Source organism: Manis javanica, chromosome 4 (genome assembly GCF_040802235.1).
Source record: "Manis javanica isolate MJ-LG chromosome 4, MJ_LKY, whole genome shotgun sequence".
Lineage (NCBI taxonomy): Eukaryota > Metazoa > Chordata > Mammalia > Pholidota > Manidae > Manis > Manis javanica.
In genome coordinates this window covers 86666076-86686936 of record NC_133159.1, presented here as the reverse complement: position 1 = coordinate 86686936, position 20861 = coordinate 86666076, and the positions used below count along the sequence as shown (strand labels likewise).

The 20861-nt window shown below is 35.7% G+C and overlaps 1 protein-coding gene and 1 long non-coding RNA gene across 4 annotated transcripts in view; one reads left to right on the top strand and one right to left on the bottom strand.

Moving 5' to 3' along the window:
- The window catches only part of LOC108402214 (uncharacterized), a 158448-nt gene extending 155212 nt beyond the window's left edge, over positions 1 to 3236 (bottom strand). Inside the window, exon 1 of the long non-coding RNA XR_012130259.1 lies at positions 3087 to 3236. This is a non-coding gene — a long non-coding RNA (uncharacterized lncRNA). The remainder of the gene's footprint in view (positions 1 to 3086) is intronic.
- Positions 3237 to 3285: 49 nt separating this feature from the next.
- Positions 3286 to 20861, top strand: part of DPH5 (diphthamide biosynthesis 5) — a 35760-nt gene continuing 18184 nt past the window's right edge. The window contains exons 1-4 of one of the 3 annotated variants that reach the window (XM_017668573.3): positions 3286 to 3432; positions 3646 to 3803; positions 10261 to 10385; positions 17375 to 17483. In XM_017668573.3, the coding sequence (XP_017524062.2) occupies positions 3669 to 3803; positions 10261 to 10385; positions 17375 to 17483 (369 nt within the window). In that variant the 5' untranslated portion in view covers positions 3286 to 3432; positions 3646 to 3668. Of the gene's footprint in view, positions 3451 to 3645; positions 3804 to 10260; positions 10386 to 17374; positions 17484 to 20861 lie in introns of all 3 variants that reach the window. The other 2 variants (XM_017668571.3, XM_017668572.3) reach the window with 2 other exon arrangements.

Here is a 20861-nt window from a genome sequence, read left to right as displayed (position 1 = left end):
GTGAATTGATAAAAAATAATGACAATCAATCAATTCAGGGTTCCTAAGGTCTATGAATATTAATCAAGATTTCCTCTAACAAAAAGGCAATCTCTGGGAACATGTAGGTTAAAAGGCCAGCTTCAGAGTAAAATAATATTCTCTATTCACAATAAGGTCAGATGGAGTTTACCCAGTAGCCCTAACATATTCTTTTCAATCATAAACAATGAGCTGAAATAGGAAAACTGAAGGATGACTTCCTTTGGATATAAGGTAATTATAATTTGTTCATAATGTAATGCAGTGTCTCAACTATGTTGTTATCACTTTAAAATGTAATTACTGTATGATGTGCTATGACAATGGAATAGAAAAGCCACCAGTATTAACTTCTCATGACTATCAGCATCTCTCTTACACATTTTATGATTTCTGCATGAAGGTCTTAGATTAGATATAAGGAACAACTTCTGACAGTGAGGGTACTAAAAATGAGTTACTGATGAAGATTACAAAAACATCTTAAAGATTTCTCAAGAAGAGCAAAATGTTCACCCTCGAGGATTGGTATTATCCTACCCAAAAGCAGGATTATAAAGAAAACTCTTTAGGCCTCATCTAGCCTATTTATTCTTTAAACTACAAAAGCTTTTACTTTACCCTTTTTTCCCCCTAGAATCACAGTTCTCTATAGCCATCCCCCTCTTTTCTGCTAGATAAGAGATTTCAAATTTGCTATGATACTATAAATATGTATTGTGACTGCTTTCATTATCATCAAAATGATGCTACACTGTTGTTAAATACTGTTTGAGACTTTTTAAAAGTAAAACTCTCAAAGCCTGTCTAAATAGGTGAAGAAATGGCATTATTTAGTCACTATAATAGGTGTGTTTTGTTAATCTGTTGCCTAGGTGAAGAGTTTATCTTTTAAACAAAATGCAATCATACACAAACTATGTTTGCATCTCCCTTGGAAATGCATAAAAAAATAAGGGTTGATGGCTGGGCAGAAGGATAAGCATACAATAAAGCAAATATGGCAGAATGTTAAAAACTGTAGAGCCTAGGAGGCAGCTATAGGATATTTACTGTAAAATTGTTTCAACTTTTCCATGTGTTTGAAATTTTTAATAATAAGTTACTGGGGAAAATGCAATCATGTTTGAAACCTGTTTTAAACAGTAAGGGAGAAACGTCTAAATCATACAGAACAATTCTGCAAAGATCAGTTAAGACTTTCCTAGTTATATTTGTTGAGTTGGGAAGAAAAAAGACTGTTAATAACACCTTCATTTTATCTCCTCCAGAAAAGTACTGAAAATTTACACTCCTACTGAGAAATTAAAGGTTAAAAGGTTTAAGAATTCTATAGCGAATGTAAGTTCCTTTGACTGACTTCTGAAGAGTAAAAACTGTAATTACTTCTGTATCTAAAAATACAGTATTTTTCTTCCCTACCCTACATTGAAGAAATATTTATTTCTTCAATAAAGATTTCCTGAAAGGAAATAAAATCCTTTGGATTACTTATCCTTTGGTACTGTCCTTTCACTGTAAATCTACCTGAAATTACTCAATGAAAGTATGTAAATAAAAACATATAAAATATGACCAGTACATTGGAAAACATACCTATGCCTATTAAGTATATGTGATATGTGTCATAAGCCTTTCAACACAAGCAAGGCATGTCTGTGCTTGATATTCCATCAATGACTTTTTGGTAGTCATCTAAAATATATAATACCCTACATTTCATAAAGATAGAAAAACATATCATAACTCACAGAAATTGTTCAGCTACTAGTGGATACATAATGATCTACTTAACAAACATTTATTGAATATCTATTATGTGCCAGACTCCATCCTAAATCTTAGGGATGAGAAGATGAATAATATATAGGCCCTGATTTCATAAAATTGATGGTTTGGTAAAGATGCCATAAAAGTGGACAATTACAAAACACATTTAACTGATAGGTATATACCCAGAGCATCACTGGAATAAAAGTAGGTACCTAGCCTAGCTCTAGGATCACTGGGAAGGTTTCCCAAGCTCGGTCTTACTATTGAATTTTGAGAGTTCATTATGTATTGTTGATACAACTACTTTTGCAGATATGCTTTGCAAATATTTTCTCCCAGTGTGTGTCTTCACAGGGTCTTTTGGAGCCTACATTTTTATTTTGTTGAAATTCAATTTTTCTTTGTTTTTCTTTTCTGCATCATGCTTTTGGTGTTGCTCCTAAAAACTACTTGTCTAAATAAGGCCACAAATATTTCCTCTGTGTTCTCTTCTGGAAGTTTTATAGTTTTAGATTTTCCATCTACGTCTATTATCCATTTTGAATTATTTTTTGTTTATGGTCATTATCCACGTAACGAGGATGGATAGAATCACTCTTGAATAGTGTATCAAACAAGAAATGCAAAGGCTAGATGGAACCCAGGAAAAAAAAACAAAGTGATGACTTAGGGAAGTGGAGTTGCGGAGAAAAGACATAAGGCATTATCTGAGAAGCACCACTAATTCTGAAAACTCAACACTAAGATAAACAATGTAAACTGTCTTTTTAACTTGGATGAGGTCACTAATGACCCTTCGAAGACCGTTTACGGTCAAACCTTTCCGACACGGGAACTACAGTTAATCAACCACTTTATAGGAATTCCCCGTGTGGAAGCAATTGTAATGAAGTCTGAAATCCCTGAGCTAAAGGTCACTCCTCTAGGCACTGGAGGGTCTGGGCTGTCCCACACTGATGGTTAAGGCAGATCTTAGTCACGCCCCTAGGGACACTCCGGAATGAGGTCAAGGACCCAAACCTGAGGAATCACAGCTCCGCGGGGAAATCAGAATCAATTTCAAGGCCAGGTCTGGCAAGCTGACACCTCACCAGGGAGGTAGATGGTTCAACTACAACTGAATGAAAACGCGAGGACGGGACTCTCAGCACTCGGTTATTCCCGGGCCAACGACGGAAGTCCCTCCCACTCGCCACCCTCGGCCGCCTGCAGGTCAAGAGGCTCAGGGCGCGGGAACTCCGCGGCCCAACCTGGAGTCAGGCTCTCCCCGGGAGGAAAGCTCCGGCACTTACCCGGTCCTAGGACGGGGCTGTTTAAGCCACAGGCTACAGGGATCGTGACCACACCTCGTCCTTGCCCAGGGGCCACGCCCTCGGCCGCCAAGCCTTTTGCCTCCCCCGCCCAGCAGCGGTAGTTCACTCACAGGAGAGAAGGGACCAAATCTCTCCCACCCCGCCCACCCCTTCCAGCTAGTCGTAAAGTGCCGTGAAGGCGCGGCTTTTTGCGGCACCGTGCTGGAGGCTGGCGGCGTGGATCCTCGGTCGGCGCCAGTCTTCTGCCTGTGTCCCAGCTTCTTCGGAAAGGCGGCAGTTTAGCGGTTTAAAGAGAACAGGGACCCAACTACGATTCTCTCAGCGGGTAATTGGCTGCTCCTAGGTTTGTGTAACAGGAGAGAAGGCGGGGTAGGGTTGTTTAAAAACACTTACTACAGTCGTTATTTAAAAGGCGTAAAGTAAGGCTCTCAAACCTGCGACGTGCCGTCCCTCCTCGTTCTGTTTAGGTTTTCATCATCAGGTTTGGGGTATCCTCGATGCAGCTGACGCGTTTTTTCTTGTTCACTTTGTCCTGCAGTCTCCCTCTCCCGGGACTTTGAAATGCTTTACTTGATCGGCTTGGGTCTGGGAGATGCCAAGGACATCACAGTCAAGGGCCTGGAAGTTGTAAGACGCTGCAATCGAGTGTATCTGGAAGCCTATACCTCAGTCCTGACTGTAGGGAAGGAGGTCCTGGTAGGTGCCAAAGGTTCTCCAGTCCCTGGGAGGAAATCTTTCCATCAGCTGATTTTCATTATATTAAGCTGAATCCGGTTTTCAGGTCTGTTTAAATCCTTTAAAACATATTCCCTGTGCATTAAAGATAGAAGGAATACAAAAGTGGAAATCATACACCAACCAATTGCCTTGGAAAATGAAAGGGTGCTTTGTCTTACTTTACAAGTCTAATTTTGTGGCAAAATAGGAAAGTTATTTTACACTCCTGGAGATAGGTATTAAAATCCCTTGTTTCAGGGGATAGCCAAGAAATCCTTTCTGAGTTGAGTGCTAATGAGATGCTGACACTGCCGTAATGAGCAGGTTATATATTCAGAAACCAAACTGAAGGTTTCCCCCTTTGAAGTGTTTCCATAGGGATTGATAATCACCTTCCTAGCATATTCAAAGAGATTTTACCCTTATATAGACATCTCCAAGTAACAATACCCGTAACACTTGTATATTTTGAGCGAACTTGGGACTTGGTAACCATAGGATTTGTTAGTGTATCATACATTTAGCTGGCTCTTGTTAAGGGCTCAGTAAATTTTGGACGAGGGGTTAAGTTCAGGTTCGTTGTCAAACTCCAAATGGACATGTTTTAAGAAGAGAGAGGATTTCAGAATTGTTTGTATATTAAGGCTTCCAAACAAAAAAGGTGACCTAGAGAATTTCAGGTCTTCTGTCCTCTCACATTCACAGCTCAGAGAATTCTGAAGGTCTTAGAGTTACTTGAAAAATCTTAAGGAAGAATTTAAAGGCTTCTACTTGAATTGGCCATGAATTGATATGAAAGTTGTGTCTAATGACCAGCTTTGACTTGTTGGCTCTGATTTATTAGGATAAGACCAAAATATCTGAGCTCAAAGTGGTAGAAATATTCCTTTAATCAAAGATCAAGGAAAATTGGAATGAACTGAAAACCATCTAATATGGATAAATACTAGTCAGCAGTTTTATGGAATAAGGTGTCAGAGCATAGCATAGAGGTAAGCTTGGACCCGGTTTTTAAGTCTTTGCTTTGTCACATGTTAACATGTGATCTTGGTCAAGTCCTTTAACTATAATTTCTTACTATGTAAAATGAGGACAAAAATGCCTACCTTATAGGTTCTTTGTATAGTGCCTTTCATAAAGCATTCTTAAATGGTAGTTAATGGACACATTTCCAAACTTCTCTAAACCTCATTTTCTTCATTCAAATAATGAAGAGTATAACCAACTGGAGGGTTATGTAGGGTTTTACTAATCCTATGTGTATTTGGAAGTATTAATCCTGATGTATTTGAAAGTGCTTTGTAAATTTTAAGTGCTAGCTAAATTTTAATTTTGGTTGCTACCATTTTTAAAAACTTTTTTTTTACAAAAACATACTTGTAGAGTGATTATTTAAAAAGTCAGGATCTGGGGCTGGACTCAACCACACCTGCAGGTAAATTATGTCTACTTTATTAAGGTGTTAGAGTAGTGTTCCTCCACAGTAATATGTGCTAGTATTTACAGAATATTTATATTCACTTTTCTAAATACAGAACATATAGAACAGAATTACTACTTTATAATTACTGTTCACATTTTACAGGCACAGAGAAACTTGCCCCCAGTCATAGACTGTGAGTAATATAGCCAGAATATGAGCCAAGGCAGTCCTAAGTTGAGTTCCACCACTCTTGACCTTTATATCATTGTGTCTCTCTTTATATATCTTTATATCATTGTGTATTCTTAGGGATAGATAATATCTTCACAAAACAGTGACTTCAGAGAATACCTACAGACAAGGTAGGATTCAAACAAATGGTCAATCCTGGATCCCTCCTTGTCACAAAATTCTATTGATCTGCACTCCATGACGTCCTCCAGGTCCTCAGTCATGTTCTTCCCCGAGCAACTTGCCATATGACATTAATCACTGTAAATGAATCATTTTTAGAATGAAGTAAGGTACAAATAAATACATGTCTTATATTGCCCAGTGAAATATCAGAGCCACTTTCTCTTCAACCACTTCCTTCTTCCTTTTATTGCTACCTTTTCTTTCTTTTTTGAAACAAACTGGTTTTTAAAAATTGTTGATCTGTACTCATACCTACATATACAACCCAGTTTCCATAACTTTAGATAATTATTACACAGTATTCTCTATTACTCAGAAAAAAAACTAGAGACAGTGAATCCAGGAAGTTTTGGTATATACAACTTGAATTTCTTTAGGAACTTTTTGTGGATAAATTAAGGTCTTCTATACTGATTTGATATTATTCACCTCTGTTCATTATACAAAAAGGTATAAGCTATGATCTTTGTTCTCAAGTGGTTCATAATCCATCTGCCTTACCCCCAGGAACACTGAAATAAAAATGGAAGATTTAAGTAACAATTCATGACAACAGTTGAAATAAAAACCTAAAATTATAGTACTGGAAAGAACTTAGATGACTTTATTTAAGCCAACAGTCTTGTCACCAATTAAGTAGAAGTCTAAAATGTTAAGTAATTACTAGTTATTTCAACTGGAATACATGTAAGAGAAGATCACTTCAGGCTCTGGTGGTCCAGGAATACTATGAGATAGACAGGATTTTTTTTAATTGAAATATATATAAAATCTTATGTTAGTTTCAAGTATACAGCACAGAGGTTCACCAGTTATCCACATTAAATTCTCACCCCAACTCGTACAGTTACTATCTGTCAACATAGGAAGATGTTATAGAGTTATTGGCTGTATTCTCCATGCTGTACTGCTATCCCCATGACCAACTTATATTATGATTGAGAATTTTTGTGCCCTTTTATTCCCCTTTCCCTCCTCACGCACCTATCCCAACTCCTTCCCCGTGGTTACCACCAGTCACTTCTCAGTGAGGAATTTAAGCTCTTTTAAAATAATGTATCTAGTCTTTTTATTTTGTTTCTTTTGTTTACCTCATGGTCCAAATTTAAAATGGTAATATTTGTACAGCTCTGCAAGTAAATGGAGGAAGCTGCTGTGTGCAAAGGGGACTAACTTTGGGTGCCCAGCTATCCTGTAAAAAGCAGAGGAGATCACTAAGCTCTGCCTCTCCATGCCCCGCTGCCCCGTTTGTAGTACATACGAAGTTCTGCAGTCTACCACATTACTGTGATCTTGGGCAGTTGCTTAACTTCTCTATGCTCTTTTTCTTATCTGTCAAACAGATATAGAAATAGTGCTTATCTCATAGATTATAGTAAAGATTAAATGAATTCATAGGTATAAGTTCTTAGAATAGTGCCTGACCACAAAATGAGTTCAATGTAAGTGTATTATTATAAATATTGCTATTATAGATTAGATTTGACAAGGGGAAGAAAAGGACACATTATTAGAGATAAGGTTTGATAAGGGGAAGCGAAAGTGTTCCTTACTGAAGAAAGTGTGAGCAAAAGCATAGAGGAGAAAAGCCCAAGTATTTGGTATATTTGGTCTTTGGGCATCAGTAATGATTTTCTCCCAGTGTATCTATTCCCTCTCTTCATGTGAATATCACCTCACTTGTTTTCTTGTCCTCCTGTTGAACTGCTCTGCACTGATAGAGGGATAGAGGAAAGGACAGTAAAGGACTTTGCACTGGGAAAAATGAGGCTGTCAACCATGACCTGTATTAACTTGCCATCCGTCCTTACCCTAGACCTGAATCTGTCTTCCCCAGTCTGAGATGACCCCAGTCTGGGATTCTCTTCCTATTCAAGACTAACTCCAATTAGGTGTGTGCTTTCTTCTTGCTCTGGAACTTTACCCCCATCAGTTATCCTTTCTTCTTTATGTTTTATCTATATTAACATCCTTCTCCCCACAGCCTGAAACCATATTCAAGTAATGTCCATTCTGAGAACTCTCCTCTTTTAAACTTCTTTTCCCCATAGACATTATTCTTTTTCTCCTTTATCCAAAGCTTTTTGAAAAAGCAGTGTACTTTCATTATCCCCACATCCACTCATGTCTCATACTCCTGCAAGCAGGCTTCCATTCCTCTGAAATATTTGTTTGTTGAGCAGTTACTTAGTGGCTGAAAACTCCAGAGGGTAGTTTTCAGTGTTACCTGTTTTCCTACTTTTGACATAGATGACTACTCCTTGAAACTGGCTTTCAAGACTTGATTGACTTTGTTTTGGTTTCATTCCTACTTTTCTGTTTTTCAGTCCCCTTCGTAAGCTCCTTATTTCTGTTTCCTCTTTAAATATTAGTGGTTTTAAGACTTTTTTTTCTCATTTGTTTCCATATACTACTTTAAGCCTCTATTCTTCTACTTTTTCTTTAGGCAATACACTAGTTTGAAAGTCAAAAGATACTTACATTGAAAGATTTTTTTCTCAGTTTTCCTTCCTGTAGGCAATCATTAATTGCTTATCTGTCCTTCCAGAAATACCCAAAAGTAATTTTAACTTAGTTTTTACCCTGTCCTCATGTACAAAACCTGCCAACTTAAAGCAACAATGAATTTTGAGTTTTACCTTCATCTTCATGAATGGAGAAGATTAGGACTGAGACTGTACAAAAACTGGTTGATAAGTCATTGGGCAATATATAATATAAATTAAAAATCGTTTGTTAAATAATATTACTTGTTTTTCTTTTTAATTTTTAATGTTCCTTCCCTGACCCTTACTAGATTCCTTGCTCCTGTAGCACATACAATGTGGTAGTTAGTTCCCCATGTGACATTATGTTCCATAGGGTGAGCCATGTATGTCTCATTCACCACTGTTGCCAGTATCAAGTATAGAGTTTGGCATGGAGGTTGTACATAAGAAATATTTTTCAAGTGATAATACCCAAGTGAGTGAATAAATTTTTAGTAAGTAGGTAAATTTAAAATAATACCAGTTTCTCTTAACTGCTTTTTTAACATTTTGTTAAAAATCTCTTCCCTTTTTTAAACATTTTGTTTTTTTCAAGAGGATCAGTCATTTGATTATATTTGGTGTTGGTGTGTATCTGTATTTCTTTAGAGAATTTTTTGTACACTTTCTGTTGACTCAATTTGGTAATGAAATGTTTCTTATGTTGAGATGTAAATGTGGAGTACTGCATGATAGAAGTTTTGAGAGAGTGGGGTTTTCTGTTACATTATTTTTAAAGGATAGGATTTAGGATTACTGCTAGCATTAAGCTAGTAGCGTGTGACTTTTTGATCTTTAAGAAATGTCAGAAGTTCAGAAAAAAATGATTTCCTATGTTCTCTTAGATATGTGAATATAAGTGTTCTGCAGCTACTAAGTTTCTGGGCTCATAAAATTAAAGAAAGATATATAGAAATTAGTGATTAGGAAAAACCCCATGGTAAAAGTGAACATAAACAGAACATTTTTCGTCCATAAAACATATTGTCATTGGGAAAAGCATTATCTCTAAGCAGATATGCAGAGAAAAGGAAAGTCACACTTGAGGAACAGTTTCTAGTCAAATATTAGGAAATAATTATGAGAGTTGAAACTATAGCCTTTATCTCAAAATATTTAATCATTTGTTCATTTACTCATTTGCTTGACAAATAGTACCAGATACACTTCCATTACCTCAATCCTTATAACTTTTAACTTATGATACAATCTTTAAATTTAAACAAACTTCTCAGTATATAGGAAATAGTAATAATTTATCTGTGCATCTACTTTCACTCTATTTGAATTACGTATTACTCCACAGGAAATCAGTTATAAGATTGGTGACGTTGCATCGTAACTTGTAACCCCTGCCACGTGACCACTAGGTCACTAGCTCACTCTCCTTACTTAGGTGCTGCTCCAGTTGAGGTGAGTCTCCTGGGTTTGTTCTCTAGAGTTGAACTCCAGGGGGTTAATTCACGAAGCAGTTTGTATGGAGACTTTCTATATATTTAGAATTCTTTTCACCTGCAACTCTTGCTTCTTAGCAGGAATATAGTTTTAAATTAGTTTTTCCTGCAATTATATAGGAATGTTTGCTGGTTCTATAAACACCTAAGTCTTAATTTTCTATTACTTCTCATTGAAGTTACTTGTTATTTTAGTAAGGATTCTATAGGTTTTCCTGTGGAAAACTTAAAAACCAAACTACCATGTATGTATAATTATTATTTAGTATATTTATTTTGTATTACTATATTTCTGAAATAAGGCTCATGCCTACATGTTCTCTGTTCACCCTACAGTGTTCTTCCTACTCTATTAAACCCAAATTTACAGGCAAATTTAAAATTCAGAGATCCTTAGATGTTCAAAGGTCTGTCTCCTGGGATATTAAGATAACCCTAAAGACAGAGTTTAACTATAACATGATTTAGAGTGCTAGCTCATTGATGAGTTGTATCCAGTGATCTGTGTTTGTGTGGCTGCCAAGATTTTCACCAGCCCCAGACAAAGACTGGTATATGTGTGTGTGTAAATTGTCACCTGCTGTTTCATTTTGATACTGGACTTAAATCTGTAGGAAGAGTTTTATGGAAGAAAAGTGATTCTTGCTGATAGAGAAGAAGTGGAACAAGAAGCAGATAATATTTTAAAGGATGCTGGTAACAGTGATGTTGCATTCCTTGTAGTTGGTGATCCATTTGGGTAAGTCAAAGCAGATATTTTGAGTTTTAATTAACTTACTTTTTTTCTAATCAGTAAGAATTATTCTGTTATATTTTAAAACTTTTACCTGTCAGGTCCTGATAAGAGACTCTTTTTACCTAAGCTATATCTAAAATTCTGTAGTTTATACTTCCGTTGTCTTTGAGATTAATGAAGAAAATATGCTAAGGTAATGCTAATAGGTTGATGTTAATAGGTAAGGATGTCATCAATATATATATCACCTAAATTGCTTATCAAGCATCAACACTGAAGTTTGTATCACTGCTTCTGCAATTCTTTTAGAAGGTCACTAGGGTGTCCCAGGTATCATTATTCAATATGTGTATTCGATTATTAAGTCATACCTGCCATTTGTTTTTCAGGTAAATTGCAAGCATCTTTTGCTTCCTTTGTCCTAGACTTTGTTTTTTCTTTTCTGATCACCTAATGTTTAGCACTATTGCTGTCACTTTACTTGCTTTGAATATCATCTCTCAAGTCTCAGATTTCAATTTCTTAACATCCATTGGAAGGTCTGTGCTTCCCATTACTAAAAAGATGGGCTTCTACTTGTCTAGTCAAGCATCATCAATCTCTAATGTCAAGCCAAACAGAAAGGTTTTTTGTCTCCAGCTGGTGATCCAAGATGTATATCACAGATTTAAAGAACATAAGGACAATTAAATCACTGTGAGCCTACCACCAAGGATGTTTTTTCAAAAGAACGGAGTTACATGTGCATGTGTATGTCAAAAAAAAAAAAAGTAATTTATATTAATATGATGTTCCAGAGATTGTGTATCATCATTATAGTTAGTTGCAAATGACATTATATAATCATACATTTAAAAATACTTAAATTGCTTCTGACATTGTTTTCTGTAAAAGTAAGGCCTCTAAATTAGTGGTTCCTGTTTTTTTCAGCCACAAAATAGTAAAATAAAATAAGGGTAATGAAAAATCCTACATATAAATTATACATATAAATATAAAAGAGTTCTTGGAACTCTTATAGAAGTTTCTCATTAACACACTGACTGCTACTAAAATCCCATGTTTTTTATAGTGGCACCTTCTGGACTCACCACACTCCCAACTTGATGGTACCACAATTCTTGTCATCACCTAACATGAGTAATCTCAGAGTCACTTTTGACTTTCATGGCATCCAGTCCCTGACAAAATCCTATAAACCATTTCTACTCAATGTGATGTTTGGAGACTGGTGCCAGCCCACAAACTTACTAGGCCATTATGAGATAACTACAGTAATTGAGAGTAAGCATTTAGACACTTCTATAGCAATTTTAAAGTAATTTTTAAAGATGATTTTCTCTCTGCTGAATAAAAAATAAAATTTGGAGCTTGTACTTTGTATTATATGTTCCTAATCATTAATTTTTATTACATTTTATAAAACTATTGTTCCATGACAATTTAGAACTTAAAAAATTATTGGCCTTTCACCAGTTAGTTTGAGAAGCACTGCTGTTGCCTTTGTTTTGCCAAGCTTTTCATATCTTGTCCATCCAGAGTTCAATATAGTATAGCATTATGCCTGGTCCAGGCACAGACTGTTAATTCATTATCTGTGCTGTGGGCAAATTCATATTTGCGAAACCACAATTTGAAAATCTTACCTGAGCTTAAAATGAGAGCATTGTTAGCTCTATCACTGGCCAGACATTAGAGTACCGTCCGGTCTGCCCTTCTGCCTATGCCCTCCATCTCTTACAGTGAAGCCCACACCCTGCCAACCAGCATGTGCCTCCCTGATCACCTTGTGTTTTCATCATCATACATTTTTTAAACTCTTTCCTTCATCTGTAATGCCCTTTGCCCTATTTCTGTCAGAAGCCTACCCATCTTTCAAAGCCAGACTCAGATAACACATTTTCTATGATGTAGATTCTCATGACCCTGACCAGAAGTTATGTATATCTCTAACTAATTGATACAAATTACTCATATTAGTTTTCATATATTGCCTCACAGTGTATTTTTTTTTATGAATATGTACATGTACTCTTTAGATTTGTAGGCTGCCCTTCACATTTTTTATCTCCCTAACTTCCTTCATAATATAGTAAATTTCAGTTAAATATTAATTGAAGGAATTGCTGAATATATTACTTGAAGTCGCAACAAAAGAAAACCAGGCACATCTCACAGTGACACTTAATCCATTCAACAGATACTTTTGAACACCTTCTTCATGACGGGCACTTCTACATGCTGGGTATATATTAGATGATAAAACATGGGCTTTGTAAATTTAGTAGGGAAGACTCATAGCAACTGAAGAAAAAAATAATAAGTTTATAATCTGATAGGTTTATAAAGGAAAAAAATAGGGACTAATAGAAATCGGCTTATTTATGCAGGATAATACAGAAAATCCTTTCTGTTAAGGTGATAGTTAAGTGGGTATCTGAAAAATAAAATAAGTAGCAGAGGAGAAGAACATTCTAAGCAGAGGGAACAGCAATAATGTATTCAAGGAACTGAAAGCCATTGGGGCTGGAGCATAGTAAGTGAGGAAAAGGGGTAAGCAGGAGCCAAACCATGTAGACCTTGGAGGAGTAGGGATATTGTTCGGATTATTCTGGTAATCCTTTGGAGGATTTTAAGCAGGAAAGAATCATATCTGATTAACATTCTTAAAAGATACCTCTAAATGGTTGGATGAATGGATTTTAGGGAGGCAGGAGTGGCTCTGGTGGAAAAAGAAGGAGGCATATTGGGAAATTTTAGAAGGAAGAATGTCAGTATGTTTATAGTAGTTGAAAATGAAATTAAGTCCTCCAGGATTCTGGCTTTAATTGAGTAGTTGGTGGTGCCACCAGTTCTTGAAATGGTGAAAACCAATAGGGAAAATGGGGGAAACAAGAATTGGTTCTAGAAATGTTTTAAGTTTGAGATGTCATGTAGACAATTTGGAATCTGCTGCTGGAGCTCAAGGGAGGGGTTATCCTGGATATATGGCTTTTTAAGTCATTAGTGTATAGATTGTATTTAAAGCCAGAGAAATTGAGAAAAGAACAAGGGGAAGAGAAGAGGACCTAAGATCAAGCCTGGGGAAACTTTTAAGTGTTTCATTGTCTGCCAAGACCCAGAGGAAGAGGAAAGCCAAGAGCATGTGTAGTCTCAGAAGCTGAGAAAAGAGAATGCTTCAGAAAGGAACGAGTGGTTTATTTTGATATACTATTGAAAGGTTGAATAGAAGATTAGGATAGAGAAGTGTGTATAAATTTGAAGGCACAGTGTTTATGGAGTTAATCAGTGGTGGCTTTATGGAGGAGTTAGTGCTAGAGCTGGGTCTGAATAAGAGTCAATAGGTGGACGTTATGGAGTTTTGAGTTGTGAGGTGGAATGGAAGGGGAAATTTCATGTACATGAAGATACTGAGGCCCAGAAAAAGTGCCTTAGTACTGTTACTACATTCTTGAAAGCTTTCAGTGACTTTTCATGGCCTTACATCTTTTAACACTCTACTCTTTTTCCTTTGGCTGCTCTTCTTTTTGACTATACCAGAGCCAAATTATACAACTTTGCCATTTCATAAATGTCTTTGTTCATACTTTGTATATATTACTGACTGTTCTCCCCAGTTTCTTTTATTTATTCCAAGTTTTGCTGAACAATAGTTGACACAGCACTATGTAAGTCTAAGGTGTACAGCATAGTGACTTGACATATGTATATTGTGAAATTATTATAATCAGTTAACACCCATTGTCTCATAGATGCAAAAAAAAATAAATTCTTTTTCCTTGTGATGAGAACTCTCAGGTCCGACTCTTTTAGCAACTTTCAAATATGCCTTACAATAGGGTTAATTATAGTCATCCTCAGTTTTTATTTAGTAAAATAGATTCTTTAAGACCCAGCTCAGATGGACCTTTTCCCTAAGTCCTCCCTTCCATGAATCCTCCCTTATTCAGGAATAAGTGTCTTTTTCTTTTTAAACTCCTAAGCAATTAATTTGCCCTGTGTCAGTGATCAATCATGTATACCTTTGTATTCAGATTTATGTAATAATTACTGTACTATAGTTATTTTTTATTTACTCACTAGATTCCTACTGGGATATAGTTTTGGAGGAGTTAGTAGTTGGAGACAGGATAGTAGAAAATATGTAAATTTTAATTGGGCCTTGAAGAATTAGAATTTGAGTGAATTAAATGAATAAACCAGGAAGGGAATACAAAATACAACAAGGCACTGAAATTTTTCCTTATACACAACAACAGCAAAAAGTCATGTTTAAGCCCATTTCTACTTATTTGAATAAAAAATTCAAAAAGAAGGGAAAATTGTTTAGTCAGTCTTAAATTGTTCTAATAGTTTTTAAGTTGTAGAAAAGTATGTATAACATAGTATTTACCATTTTACCCATTTTTAAATGTACAGTTCAATGGCAGTAAGTACATTCACATCTTTGTGCAAACATAACCACCATCCATGTCCAACAATTTTAAATTCTTGAAGGTTATTGAGAGTCAGTTAAGTCAGCTGATGTAGTTCTCATCTCTCCTTGTATTCAGGTTAGTGAATGTGGAAGATAGTCATGTAACAATGTAAATGACTCAAAAAACAGTACATCAATAGATCTGCCTCAGTCACGTGAGAGTTGAGTCTTAAGCTTTCCTGTCCCCAAAAAGAGCAACTGAACAGGGTCATCATTCAATTCTAGTGATGGTTTGATTTTGTTATTCCACTCTTTATTTTAATATGCTCTGTATATATGTTTCATAATAAATGAACACATCATTTTTTGTGTGCCTCTTCCTTCGTGGGATATGCATACACAAAAATACACCACTATTCCTTTATTCACTCCTAGGTGCCCTGATGTAGGTCATTTGATTGTTTCCATTCCACCTAATGCATTTGAACAGTGCTTAGTACCTAGTAGTAACAGTGCTTGGCACCTAGACAATAAACATCAGCATTATTATCATTAGTCCATTTATTTCTCAATAAACAAAGCTGCCATGTGTGGATTTTAATGTGTATGATCCTTTTCCCCTCTTCCTACTTTCCCATGTCCACATTTTGTATTGTTTTATCCCCAAATAGGTTTATAATACCAAAAAATCAAGTTTTGAACATGGGTATTTTCAAGCATATCTTGTCAGATTGCTCTTCAAAATTACTGTATCAATTGATAGTGTTTCCAGTAGTTCATGAGAACATCAGTTTTGACATAAGAATGTAAATATTAGTGATATTCAGATCACCAGTCATACCTCTGTCAAATATGGTAGCACGTTATATACAAACTAATGTTATTATAAAATAAATTTTAAAATAAACATACCAAGTCTTACACATTCAAATTGGTCACCTTTGTGTTCTTTATTTTATTGATTCCATTGGTCAAAACATTCTTCGATCTCCTTTTGAAATTACCTTCAGTGCAATTCCAAGTAACTTGCATATTATTAAGACCAGTTTATTACTGTTTTGGATCATGAGGCTCTATGCAAAATCATACACACATATACTCTTTCTCTGTCTTTCTCTGTCTTATCCAGTCACTGTAAATGAAGCATTTTCATGAGCCTCAGACTGGAAGGAATGCTTAATATAATGGTGTAAGCCTATGTTTCAAACAAATTTTTTTCTTTTTCATGAAGCATATAGTCCAGGTAACTGTGATGATAAAATAGCAATTTTATCACAATTTTTCATAGCAGAAATCTGAGGAGCTTAATCACATTTATGGCAGCTTCACAAAATCAAATCACTGCTAGGTCATTAAATCTTCATAGTACACCAGCCACATCTGGTCATTTTAAATGAACATGTGGTAAAGAGATAAATTTTAAAGCAGTTTTTCTTTCTGCTCATCTATTTAAATAACTCACCAAGTAACTAATTCAGTTTTCCTTAATCTTAGTGTTAAATAGTAAAATTCTATTGAAGGTAGTTTATTAAAGACATTCTTTACAACTGGCATTCTTAATATTTTTAAAAAGCTTACTCTAAATCAGATTAATGGTTGTTATTCATACTATTTTATATTTTATGTGTGATTAAAAGCAGGCATCCCAGGTGAACATTTGTTAATCTGTTTCTGACTGCCTCATGGGGTGAAAGCCCTTGATCTTCCTGCTTGGTATGCATTGACCAGTTGACAGGTTCTGCTTGTTTGTATGTAGTTTCTCAAACATGCTAATGTTGCTTTCCCCAGCAGGGTCTGAAGTTCTCATCAAGGGAGAAAAGGCCTTTAATAATTCAATTCTAAATTGATGTGGGGCTACATTTCACAGTGTGCATATTTATATTTACATATATTCTCTCCCCTTCACAAGCTCTCTAGTTATAGTCATTACATTTATCTCAAAAAAGAAAAGGCAACAGGCAGAATATGCACACATATATACACATACTAATTATACGTAGTAATCACATTGAAAACAGTTTTAAGTAAAATAACTAAAATCCAGATGTAAAATCCAGCTAGGATTGTATCAGGTAGAACCCAGTATAAAGACAGACGACAGGCTCTGAAAATGTTCTGTGTATTCTGCCTTGTATTTCAAAATGTAAAGACAAAACTTCAAAATAGAGCAGAAATTAAGGAGTATGTCCAGTTGTACCATAATTTAGAACGCTAGAGCAGTCATTTTAAGAGTTTAAAAGGGGTCTTTAGACCAAAAAGTTTAAGAATCGCTGCTCAGGAGTTCAGTTGCTGAGCTTATATTCCACATAAGTTGTTGCAGGTATTAGCAGGACAAAGGACCAGGTGAAATGTCCCTTTTTTCTGTAGCTGCTTTGGGAGTGTTGCTGGTACGATTCGCCATTGTGAAGGGCATGTGTAAACTTAAACTTTTCTTGCCAGAAAGCCCAGAAATTGAGGAAAAATAGTTTCTTCAACCCTTTGATTGACTTGAATTCATGAAATATTATGTCTTTATATTTTTACTGTCCTAAAAAGTTAGTGTTGGTTACTTTAATCTGATTTTTTCTCACTACAGGGCCACAACACACAGTGATCTTATTTTGAGAGCAACAAAACTGGGTATCCCTTATCGAGTTATTCATAATGCCTCCATAATAAATGCTGTCGGCTGCTGTGGTTTACAGGTAATACCACAAAGAAGGAGTTTTTGGTCATGGTATTTGGCAAAAATCTTTTTTTTTTCTACAGATTGCATGTTGACTTTATTATATTTCATGAACTCTAAGACATTTTATGCTACATTAGTGTATACTAGGTTTTTTAATACTAATTTTTAAAACATTGTTTAGTTTAGATTTTTCCTCCCTTCATTGGAATAGACCATTGAAATTTAGCTAGAGAAAGATTTTAATTTTATATCCAACTTATGCATACAAAAAAGGAAATGTAATTTAATTACATTGGTTCAGTAGTCCTAAAACATCTTAAAAATTTTCCAGGTGACTTACACTGCATTGCTGAAGCCCATGTTTTTCCATATAGTATTATTGTTATTTCTATACAGCATTGTGACATAGAAGTTTTTAAAAGAATCTGAAGGAGCCAAAGCCAGTGATAACAGGCTTCTAAGCCAGCTTTGTGATTATTGTTGTATAAAGTTAGTTATTTTTAGCACAGCAATCTTGATTCTGAGGGGCTAAGAGTTTCCAAGATTTTCTCCTAAGTTGCCAACATTCATTATTCCAAGTCTGATTTTGTGCTCTGATGTGGACACACATATAATCCATGATAACTATGACTACTCATGGTCAACAGTGGTTTTAAGACTTCACTGATTAAAGCATATTCCTATTTCAGATACATTCTAATAGGAAAAAAATGTCTATCTTAGAATCTGTGCAACGAGGTATTCCACAATATGTAATTTAAAGTTTTGGTTTTTTTTTTTTTTTTTAAGTGTATTTTAAGAGATATTTTTCTTCATCACATGTAAATCTGTTATCCAGACCTGGCTAGAGCTTCACATGACCCTGTCCTCCTGATCCTCTGCAATGATAAACCTGCCAATTCAAGTCTTTTCTATCCTTTAAAGCCTTTCTAACATTGCAGTCAGTGAGTTGACTGCAGTCAGTCTCTTGATTCTCAGTCCAGTATTTTCTATACACAATGCTACCTTTTAAGAATTGATGGTTGCCAAGAGAAAGAAAAAACGAGAATGAATTATCATGTGACAAAGATTTATAAACCTTAGCTAATGTAATATATTTTTTCTTATTGATTTTATTTTTATTTGTAGTGAGCTAGCCCTTTCCCATCATATTTTGCTCTAAATTATCATAACTATTATCATTTAAATTTTCATTTTTTTAAGCATAAAAATTTTAGAATAAAAAAATATTTGTTTTGAAGATCTTTGTCTTCATCACATGTGATTCTGTTATCCAGAGCTAGCTCAAGCTAAACCTGGGTGGCCCTGTCCTACTGATCCTCTAGAGTGATGGAGAGGTACAGTATAATATTTCTCATGTTTACAGAGGATAAAGGTATTGAGAGAGAATTTACTGTATTGACAGTCTCCATATAAACCCTTAAGGTCATATCCACATTTACATATGTTATTTTTAAAAAAGTATTTAGCTTTCAATTTTATATGGGATTTCTCTAGCAGCCACAAAGCATTGTTTCCCTGTTCTCTAATCTGGATACGAAAATGACTTACTACTTGTGGGAAAACAGGAAGTGACTTTCGAAGTCTGTCTTATGTATTGATGAAATCTCTGTTAAAGTATACTTCTTGGGCCACCCAAATTATATCCCAGGGGAAAGAGGTAATTATTGATTTCCTTTTGAACAGTTTTCTGAGATAAGGCTCTAAAAAATTAATCATTATAGGCATGGCACTTTTAAATTTTAAAATAAATATATGGATAGTCCGCCTGCAAAACTTTGGCCAAGTTTCTTTCCGTATAATAGCTAGTCTTTTGCTCTTCATCATTTGGACTAGCATTTATGGAAAAAACCAATAACCTACACCAGTGGTTCTCATATCTTAATGCTTACTTATCAGAATCACCTAGAAGGCTTTTAAGAGAGATTCCTGGGCCTTCCTCTCACATTTTCTATAGAGTAGATCTGGAGTGGGGAGCTGAGAATGCATTTCCAACAATTAGACATCATTGAAAGGAATAGTGATCCATTTATTCAACAGATACTGTTTGTCTCTTTAATTGTTTGCCTACTAAGTACCTTTGCTACAGTGATAAACCTAACCAGGAAGGTCCCTGTTGTCAAAGAGCTTACATTCTAGTAGGAGGGTGAGGAAATAACAAATAAAATAGATGTCAGGTAGTGATTAAGTATAAGAAATTCAAGCGAACTGAAACAGTGTAGAAAGTGACTGGGTCATTACTATAATTGGGTGGTCAGAAGAGACTCTAAGGTGGTAACATTTAAATTAATATGAACCAAGAAGGAACTAGTGTATTCCAGTCAGAGGGAACAGTTCAGCAGAGACCCTAAAGTGGAAATGAGCTTGGCTTGTTGAAAGAACTAAAGAAAGGCTTGTTGGAGAGCAGCAAGCAGGGAGAACAGTGATCTGGGGTCTCTAGAGGGAAGGGTTGGCTAGCTAGGCCTTCTAATCCAGAGTCAAGAGTTTGGATTTTATTCTAGATAATGCAGATTGACTGCCTTTAAAGCGGTTTAAGTAGTGCAAATACTTGATATGGTAAGTGTTTTTAAAGATATCTGTGGCTCGTGTGTGGAGATTGAATTGCTGCTAGGAAAGATTGGACTCAAGGAAATTATTAGGAGGCTGTTGCCATCCTTTAGAGGAGAGGTGATGGGGGCTTAGACTGCATAGCCAGGGGTGGAATGTAAGAGAAAATCAGAAGGGAGTTGTAAGAGCAAAGTCTATTAAGAGAACAAGATTTAGGGAGATGTAGAGAGCCATTTCTGCCTACTTAAAGGCCTAGGAAAAGAAATAGACTCTGTATGCTAAGGGATCCCTTCCCACCACATTCACTACCACAGTTATTATTGTTCTTACCGCATAGACTTGTCTATGGAACTGGACCTTTCTGTCACCATTGCTCAGTTGGTTTCTTATTTTGGTTGGTTATATTAACTTGTCATTTTTAGAGCTGTTGCTTCCTTTCCTAAGAACCCTGTGTCAGTCTTCATTCATATGCTTTCAGGACTACTGTCAATCTCAGAATTGATTACTACAAGAGTGTGCTTAGGTTTAATTTATTCCCAGTCTCTTGAAGGCATGGACGTTGCCCTGAAGTCTCTCCTTTTGTTTTGTGAAGAGTTAGTCCTGGCAGAGGTATTAAGTTTATGCATGTTAACTGAAAGAAGCAAGACACAGAAAACCATATATTTTGTGATTCCATTTATAGGAAATGTCCAGGAAAAGCAAATCTATTAGAGTCAGAAAGTAATTGTTTGGCTGGGGCTGGGGTGATGTTATTAACCATAAATGTACATAAGGGATCTGATTGGAATTATGAAAATTTTCTACAACTGGATATGGTGATGGTTGCACAACTTGGTAAATTTACTAA